Source organism: Larimichthys crocea, chromosome II, assembly GCF_000972845.2.
Source record: "Larimichthys crocea isolate SSNF chromosome II, L_crocea_2.0, whole genome shotgun sequence".
NCBI classification, from domain to species: domain Eukaryota; kingdom Metazoa; phylum Chordata; class Actinopteri; family Sciaenidae; genus Larimichthys; species Larimichthys crocea.
The window spans coordinates 8357469-8367095 of NC_040012.1; the positions used below are offsets into that span (position 1 = coordinate 8357469).

The following is a 9627-nucleotide window of genomic DNA, read 5'->3' on the forward strand; positions in this document are numbered from 1 at the left end:
AAAATATAAAAACACTACCCGCAAAAAGATGAATATATATAAATAAATAAAAATATGCATGTATACAAATAAAGCAACACTCTACATGGTGTCAATGAGAAGAGGTGGGTTTAAAGAAGGTTTTAGAAATTGACAGTGAAAAAGCAAAACTATCTATCTGCTCCAAATTTGCTGCTAAACCCGTACATGAGGACATGAATTCAGATGATATTAACTGGTGAAGATATCTTTTAAAGGCCAGTGTGTAAGATTAGTGGAATTTTGCCAAATATAGAAAATATTTTGACATGTAAACATGTAAAAGTGTGTTTTCATGTGTGTGTAAATCACCTGAAATGAAAATTATGTTCTTGTTGGCTTAAATGAGATTTATATCTATTCCACATAAATCTTACACACGACCTTTAAAGATCTGAATACTTCTTCCAGCAGTTAATATCATCTGATATTCATGTCCCTCATGTACGGTTATAGCAGCATTAACAATGTGCAAATGTTCAACCTGTAGTTTTAACTAATAAAGTAGAGTTTTAAAATGTAACAGCTTGTTTGTATGAAAACACTTTTAAAAAAAATATATTTACGCTGTTGCACAACAGCTCCGATACTATGATTCAAGGAAGTGTAAAGGAAAAAGGAGCAAGCGTCAAGACAGCCAGAGTGGAAATACAAGCACGTCCTGTTGTGTATTTCAAAATAAAAGCACGACTCAAACCTGATTTATTTAGATAGTAGATACACACATCACCAATCCAATCCACTTTATTCATATAGTAGATACACACATCCAATCCAATCCACTTTATTCATATAGCACGATTCTTTTTTTTTTAGCAAACACAAGGTTTCCAAAGTGCTGCACATAAACTTATTGTGATAAAACACAATAAGTAACACAATAGAAACACAATAAAAACATGAGGTAGAAAATAGAAAGTTTTTTTTTCTTAAAACAATAAAATAAAATAAATAAAAAGCACTACCCGCACAAGATGAAATAAATAAAATAAAAATAAATAAAAATATGCATGTATACAAATAAAGTCAACACTCTACATGGTGTCAATGAGAAGAGGTGGGTTTTAAGAAGGGTTTTAAAATTAGACAGTGAAAAAGCAAAACAGCATTTTAATGTATCTATCTGCTCCAAATTTGCTGCTACAACCGTACATGAGGACATGAATTCAGATGATATTAACTGGTAGAAGAAGTATTCAGTTCTTTTAAAGGTCCAGTGTGTAAGATTTAGTAGAATTTATTTGCCAAATATAAAAAATATTTGACATGTAAACATGTAAAAGTGTGTTTTCATGTGTGTGTATAATCACCTGAAATTAAGAATTATGTTCTTGTTGGCTTAGATTGACATTTATATCTATTCCACTAAATCTTACACACTGGACCTTTAAAGATCTGAATACTTCTTCCACCAGTTAATATCATCTGAATTCATGTCCTCATGTACGGTTATAGCAGCATTAACAATGTGCAAATGTTTCAACCTGTAGTTTTAACTAAATAAAGTTGAGTTTTAAAATGTAACAGCTTGTTTGTATGAAAACACTTTTTTTATTATTATTATTATTTACGCTGTTGCACAACAGCTCAGATTCCTATGAATTCAAGGAAGTGTAAAGGAAGAGGCACAGCACATGGGCTTTTTATACGCTTAACTGTTTGTCCTATTTAGAAAATGAGCGTGAATCAGAATCACTTTTATTGGCCTGGTGTGTTCTCAGGTGTCAAATATACATATTAATATAGACTGAAAATAAATTTATATTTTAAAAATCCTGACACTTCAATCATCAGAATCAGAATCACTTTATTGGCCAGGTGTGTGTACACACATGAGGGATTTGACTCCGGTTCACTGTGCTCTCAATTGTACATACAGGTACATAAGTACCGTTTAAAAGACAAGGGACATGACAGGTAGATGCAAAAACATAACATAAAAACATGAAACATAGACATAGACATAAACATAGATATGTATATGGACATGTGTATCTATCTATAGACATTTGTAAACTAGATAAAGGACTGATGATAGTGCAATGGTGCAGGTGATGGAATAAATATGGTTTCTATGTATATTGTAAGTTATTTAAATGTTTTGTTTCTTCTTGAATGATGTTTGTTTTGCATCTTTGCTGCTGGTGTGTTGTCCATACAGCAGGGTGTATTATGTACACAAAGTAGTAGATATTAGTGTACAGTATGCAAAGTATGAGGAGATTGAATATACAAGCAATGATATTTACATTTTTAAAAATAAGAGAGGCTAAATGTAAACAGCGTGAATAATAAATAATTTATAATTTGTACTAGAAAATGTTCCTGATATCTTGTATAGGGCAAAACATAAAAAGAGAAATAGACAACACTGAATAGAATTTAGAAAAATAGATAATACATAAATAACATTTAATAAGATAAGATAGTAGATGAAAAGATCTATCTATCTATCTATCTATCTATCTATCTATCTATCTATCTATCTATCTATCTATCTATCTATCTATCTATCTATCTATCTCTCTCTCTATCTCTCTCTCATAAAATGTGCTAGGATAAATACTACCTATTTTTCTACATGCACCAACAGCAGTAAAACTTCTATTTTCATTTAATCACCCTAATAAAAACCTGTCCTCCACCCTCCACATCTGTGTTGTTGTATGGGCTCTTATTTTCAAGTCATTCACACAGTTTCCTGTTTGGATGCAGCTGTCACTGTGCATCTTTCCGCAGCTGTAAAACGGTTCAGCTCCATGCAGCTCCTGTGCTGTGGTCCAGCCGCAGCAGCAGCAGCAGTAGCAGGGACATTTTGGCTCAAACCGGGCTGAAGCTGGTGGTGGTGCTGGTAGTTTGTGTGTGTGTGGTGAGCACTCCGGGGCGGGTCCCCAGCTCTGTCCCGCTCACGGCACGACACAGTTGAGCCAAAATGGCACACTCATCCCCGGGTAACCTTGTCAGAGCTGTCCCGCTGCACAGGGAATGACAGCAGCGGCTCATTGATCAGCACGATGCAGCAGAGGAAGCGTCAGAGCTGATCAATGAAACGGCATGTGGTGATGTGTGCAACCCACCCAAACTCTGTTAACCCCTCTCCCTGAGTATTTACATCCATCTCTGCAACTTCACAGCTAAGGATTAAGATTTACCATCCAAAACACGTTATTAGGTATGTAAATGTAACCATATACTAAAAAATAACAACAATCTGGAGCAGCTAGATACATTAAAATGCTGTTTACTTTTTAATGCATCAGTAATAAAATGTAGTTTTAACTTAGATGATCCACCCACCAATGATCTGGGTTCTGCCACAGTCTCCAAAGTGCTTGCTCATGGTGGGAATTGTTCAATCTCTGTAAATATTACAGAAAGTGCAGTCTCAGACCTCACTTAAAATGCTGACATGTAGTAAATACGGCTCTGTTGTCACTTCTAAAAAGCTCCAGTGTGTAAGATTTAGTGGCATCTAGCTTTGAGCTTGCAGACTGTAACCAACTGAACACCCCTCACCCCTTCTAAGCTAGTGGGGAGAACTTAAAGTGGGTATGAAACACATCAAAAGGCCCTTTTTTTAATAGAGCTTGTGTTTGGTTTGTCCGTTTTGGGCTACTGTAGAAACATGGCAGACTCTGCAGAAGAGGACCCGCTCCCTCTGTAGATAGAGAAGTCTTATTCTAAATCAACAAGAACACAATTATTCATTTCAGGTGATTACACACACATGAAAACACACTTTTACATGTTTACATGTCAAATATTTTCTATATTTGGCAAATAAATTCCACTAAATCTTACACACTGGACCTTTATAAGATCTGAATACTTCTTCCATCAGTTAATATCTGAATTCATGTCCTCATGTACGGTTATAGCAGCATTAACAATGTGCAAGTGTCTCAAGTTTGAGAAAAATAGAAATACTTTTGTAGTTCTAACTAAATAAAGTTGAGTTTTAAACTTTTTTTTTATTATTATTTACGCTGTTGCACAACAGCTCAGATATCAGTGAATTCAAGGAAGTGTAAAGGAAGCAGCGCAGGGGCTGTTTATACGCTTAACTGTTTGTTCTATTTAGAAAATGAGCATTAGAAACACTACATACATGAAAAGGCTTTAAGTATGCTCAAAGCAGACATGGAGGGAAAATAGAAATACAGTTGGCATTAGCCAGAACAAATTCAAGAGAAAGAGAGGAGCATCAGTAGCCCAAAAATGTTTTATTAAATTCATAAATCACCACTATAATGTAAAGTGAATTCTTCATTCACTTCAATTGTAATTTAATATACAATCTCTTAAATACTAGCCATGTTTAACCATGTAGAAAGCTTGTTTCTAAAGAAGTTGAGTCCTTGTTTCTTGGTGTGTCCACGGCCTACTGAAATGAAAACCTACTGTGTCTGCATGTTGTTGTTGTTGTGCTGTTGTGTGGGCAGGCTAAACCGAAGTGGTTCATGTCTCCAGAGATGATGCGCTGCACCTTTAACAACCGTTTCCCCCACAAGAGGAAATGCCCTTTGTGAGTCCGCAAGGAGGTAAAAAATAAAACGGTTGACGGAGGAGGAGAAAAAGAAAAAAAACAAGTAAACAGATTCATCAGTTTGCTTCGTTCTTTGAGGCTTCGTCAAAGTTCTCCACAAGATCTGAAAGACAAAAAACAACAAGAGTCAAAATTTAAGTTTCGGAAGCACGCACATCGTTTGTAAAAGTATTATGATGATGAAAATGTCTCTATACCTGGTACATCGTCGTCCTCTTCTTCTGCAATCTCCTCCTTCACTGCTTTCATGTCCATCGCTGCAAAATATAAAAGTGAATCACAAGTTGACTTAAGTTGACTGTGACAGGTTTATGTCTGAGTGTTTTCACACATCTTGTTGTCAAATTCCATAAAAACAGGCCTCGCTCTAAGGTTTATAGAGGGGCTACATTTTTCTAATCAAAGCAAAATCCTTTTACACATTGTCCAACATGTCAGTTTTCTTGTTTTGCTAAAACTTTGGAGGAAACCTGGACGCTGAAGTGGAAAAAGTCCTGGCCAACATGGAGATGAAATACTGTTTTGGACCTGACAATGAGACTGTTCTGTCAGCGTTTGAACTGGTTGAATCCTTTGCTCGTCAGCTTTCACCGTGCAGCAGTAATCACTCGATTACTTACGTCGCCATGTGGAAAAGCTGCTCCTGCTTCTCGTGCTCGCTTCGCCAAGTTTATTTTACATCTACATGCAAAATGCTAAGGCCGGCTGCTTCAAACTCAATCATCTCAGATATCTGCACCTTTATTAATGATCAGTCTCTAATTGCTCATATTTCTGCTGTTGGGAGTTCTCGCCCTTTCCCCTCACAGTCCACGTTGCTTCTGTAACTGGTTTCTCCAAGTCAGATTTACTGCAGTGATTCTAAACAAACAAAACTCTCCTCTGCACAAAGCTGTCACACAAACACTGACGTTTTAAGAAGGCAGTATATTCAGTAAGGTTTCTGATTTAAGTTCAACATGGATTATAAATGTTTGTGTAAATGTATTTTTGCCGACAGAGGCCTGAACTTTGATCCTGGCGTTGCAAAGCGGTCGCTTTTGTCTCTACAGCTCCCTTCCTTTTCTACTAACTTTGCCAAAACTTCTCAAACTACAAATATGTCCGATATTACACATCACAGAGAACCCCTGACATTGTGACCGTGAGTGTGTATGCGTGTGCTCACATTGCCGTGGGAACTGCTCGGCCAGCTTGCGCAGGCTGCTGAGGCTGTCGGCTCCCAGCTGGCTCAGGATGCCCGGCAGCATCTCTGTCAGCTGCTTGGTCTCGGCGTGGCCCGTGATGGCGAAGGTGTTGGCAGACAGAGACGCCTGCACTTTGGGGTTGTTGAAGTGGATCACTGTCCCATCATCTTTTATCATATTCACCTGAGAAAAAGAAAGAAAAAAAAAAACAGTCAGACGTGGAGCCAAGAAAACCTCACGCAAGATTTTGCACCATCATGACATTATTTTTCATTTGTTTTCTATTTTTTTTAGGTTACATTCAGACAGCAAATCCAGCGTTGTGTTGGTGGGGCTGGACTTTGTGTCACTACTTTGCAGTGTAAATTGTGAGTCAGACTCAGATTTAGAAGCAAAGCTAAAAACACAACAGGTAGAGTATCAGAGTTTAGACCGTGGAGGGTTTGACACTCTTGCCTCCCACACGGCCTCAGCCAAAAACGCACTCACCCCCACTCAAATGAATGGAAAAAGCTGAGTTTTCGCTGCAGCTCCTAATCCTGTCTGAATGCACCTTTAGACAAAAAGGTCAACTCAAAATAACAACCAACTGGAAAAAGGGGGAATTAGACATGCTTTAAAAAGCACAGAAGTCAAAATCGACCTCATGGCTTCATGAACATGGAGCACAAATCTGTCTTAAAGTGCTTCACAACATATAACATCTTCTATCCTCAGAGAATCTGTTTGGATAAAACTCCAGAGATAAACTTTAAGCAGGTAAAAAAGTTCCTTCAATTGGATCTTAGTTGAATTTGCAGCAAGTATCTTAATTTTATTGGACAGAAGTAGATGACATGATGAGAGAACACCGATTAGGCTTCTCCGTGTTTTTAATCTTTCCTTATCAGGACGCTCTGACATGTCGAAGCAGTACAACAACGCTGAAATTAGTTTTCCCTTTGAAAACTCACCTCTTCTATCCCTGCGATGTTGTTCACTGCCAGTTTCTTCAGTGAGCCCTGGAGCTTTTTGTCATCAGCTGTCGCAGTTTTGTGAACAACCTTTTTCTTCCTGCGGGCCGTTCCCTGAGGAATGAACAGGTGTGCATGTCAAAGAGGGATCAGAGAAGGGAATTAAAACAAAATGTCAAATACAGTTCAATACCAACTGGGTCATGTCAGACTTTATTAATGTACACAGGACGGTTTTCACTCATTTTTAGGTAGCAGCTGTGGTGAAGCCCTGAACTAGAATTGGTTAACACAGCAAGTTTAAATCAGTAACTTGACTTAAATAAGATTTTACCCAAACAGTGACAGAGGCACTGTTTGGATCTGACAGACACAAAACAATCTTTTGATGGGTGAAGCTAAATACCGTCCACAAAAGAGGGAGCCGATTCCCAAAAAGAAGAAGAAAAGTTCTCCGTTTTAATTGTTTCACTCAATTTCAATTATGTTGAACACAGGATTTCATCTCTGACACTTTCACTGACCATCTTTCATTCAAGGAGGTCCATAACTTTTGGTTTTATTCAACCACAGACTTTACAGCTTCAGTAACAACTTCAAAGATCTTACACGCTATAAATTCTAATTAACCAACGTCAGAGATCAAAAATCTCTTGCCTGAGAAGTAACTCACTTTGTGAGTACAGTCTGTGCAATCTTCTTGTTACTTCAGCTAAATATATCTATACATCTTTTACTTATTTTATATTTCATGTTTATTGCTGTTTGCACCGGGATAAAAGGGAAACAATTTCAATCCTCTGTACATATGGCAGCATTGATAATAAAGTTGACTTGTATAAAGTTAATGTACTTGACTCTGAGATTATTGTGGTGCAGCCTGGGGGGGAAAAAAAGGCAAAAGGCCTCTGTCACAGTAAGAAAAACAACAAATAGCGCCACCTAGTGTGTGGTTGATGACTTTACAATACATTTCCCTACATTACAATACTCTTTATATATCATGCCACTTTTATCCTCAGTACTTGTCTGTTTTTCATGTTTATTGTGTATGTCATAGATATTTCTGTCTGTTTATTTTGTTTTATATTAATGTTTTTTTTGTCTTTTCTATTTTTTTTCCTAATTCTGTAGCGTATGCTACACTTTCCTCTGCTGCTGTAACAAGTAAATCTCCCCGTGGTGGGATGAATAAAGTATATCTGATCTAATCCAACAAAGCCACAGAGGACATAAATGAAGGGGGCCAGTGCTCCATAAAGGGAATGCTGAGGTCAGGAGGAAAGAGGGACAGATGCTGAATGCCATCATGCTCCTTCACATGAACAGCTGAGCCAACAGGAGGACAAAGTTAAAGCCCTGAATGAGATTTGTCCACACTAACAGAGTGAAATAAAAAATAAAAATAAAATAGTTACTGTACCTTTCCACCTATCCGGACCTGTGCCTGGAGTTTGGCGAGCTTCTCTTGATTCATAGTGTTCTGCTTGGAAATAAAAATAAAAATATATAAAAACTATTAGACATGTTATTTTTTTTAAACATGAGATCAAATGACAAGCTATAAAACACAGTTTCAGGACTCAACAGGCGGGTTAGTGGAGCACATGTGATTACTTGAACGCAGTGGACATGTTGGGCAATAATCCTCACACGTTAGCACTGAGCTAACAGGATCAGCTGATCACTTTATACTGAAGCCCCCCTCCACATGGAAACAACCAAACACTGAAAGAAAAAGTCCCTAAAACCTAAAATCATACAGATGACACCCAGCTAACCCGTGTCTACCCGAGCTAACTGTGGCTAAGTCACGCTGCTAACCGAGGCTAACTCGGCTAAACGAGACTAAAAACAAAAAAGACGATTTTTGTTTGTTTCCCGCCAAAACAAACGGCTGACATCGACTTCAAATCAAACGCTGGAACAAATCGTCTCGGATGTTAGCCACAGATTCAAACAGATCTTACCTTTTAAAAGGGATAAAGTGACAGTCGGTTGAACTGTTCTCGCTGCTAAACGAGGCAGAGGGAGAGCAGCTTTAACCCGCGGCGTCAAGCAGCGGCGGTCACACGCACTTCCTGTTAGGATTTTCACAATAAAACGACCGTGGCGCCATACACCAAGAGTTTTTGACTCATGCAGAGAACACATTAACGCTAAAGGGTGACGCATACACGTTTTAGTACACTTAAATGGGATTAAACACGTCAAACATCTACTTGTGTTTATTTTATAAGCATTTTGTGGCTTTTTAAAACTTTTATTTTGCTGCTCGTTTCCGGTTACCTTGTAATATTTCGTCGTCTAGCTTGACCAATTGGAGCCACGGGCAGGAGCACGCGGTTTGTGGATGTGACGTCATGTGGGCAGCCCCTAAAAGAGGAGGTGGAGGAGGAGGAGGAGGAGGTCACTGAGCTAAAGGTGTTTCCAGATTCCTGTACCCAGCACTCAATGTTTGTGATTCTACATGTAAAGAAATTCATAATATATTTATGAATTTTGTATGGAAGAACAAGCATCATCTAAAAAATAAAAAACTGCTTTCTGAACCTAAAGCCAAAGGTGGTTTCGATCTACTGGACTTCATGGACTTGAACTACACATTTAAGGAATGTTTAAAAACTCCAGATTCATTGTGCTACTTATTCCACATGATGTATTTAAGGATGCTGGAGTTCCTACTGTCTTGTAATTAAAGTATCTCAAGATTACTCAGTTAAGATGTCGGAATTTCATCAACAAGCTTTATTAGCCTGGAAACTTTGTTATTCACATAACTTTCCCCCACATAAATCCATCATTTCAGAATCAGAAGTACTTTATTAACCCCAGCAGGGAAATTGTTTTTGTTACCGCAGCTCCTAAACTGTAAGCGAGATAGTAAGAAAACAATAGCAAGAAAAACAAAACTTTAACAATA

General features: G+C 37.9%; 1 protein-coding gene across 2 annotated transcripts; it reads right to left on the reverse strand.

The window, feature by feature from the left end:
• Positions 1 to 4221: 4221 nt before the first annotated feature.
• Positions 4222 to 8785, reverse strand: LOC104937615 (transcription factor BTF3 homolog 4). 2 transcript variants are annotated; one of them, XM_010753886.3, is made up of 6 exons: positions 8675 to 8785; positions 8128 to 8187; positions 6705 to 6818; positions 5733 to 5934; positions 4762 to 4821; positions 4222 to 4667 (listed from the first exon to the last, which is right to left on the reverse strand). In XM_010753886.3, the coding sequence occupies exons 2-6, from the start codon at positions 8179 to 8181 to the stop codon at positions 4621 to 4623; spliced, it is 477 nt and encodes a 158-aa protein (XP_010752188.2). In that variant the 5' UTR covers positions 8182 to 8187; positions 8675 to 8785; the 3' UTR covers positions 4222 to 4620. The 2 variants fall into 2 exon arrangements, with proteins under 2 accessions (XP_010752188.2, XP_027128060.1); XM_027272259.1 differs by having other exon boundaries at positions 8128 to 8190; positions 8675 to 8782.
• Between the last annotated feature and the right edge of the window lie 842 nt (positions 8786 to 9627).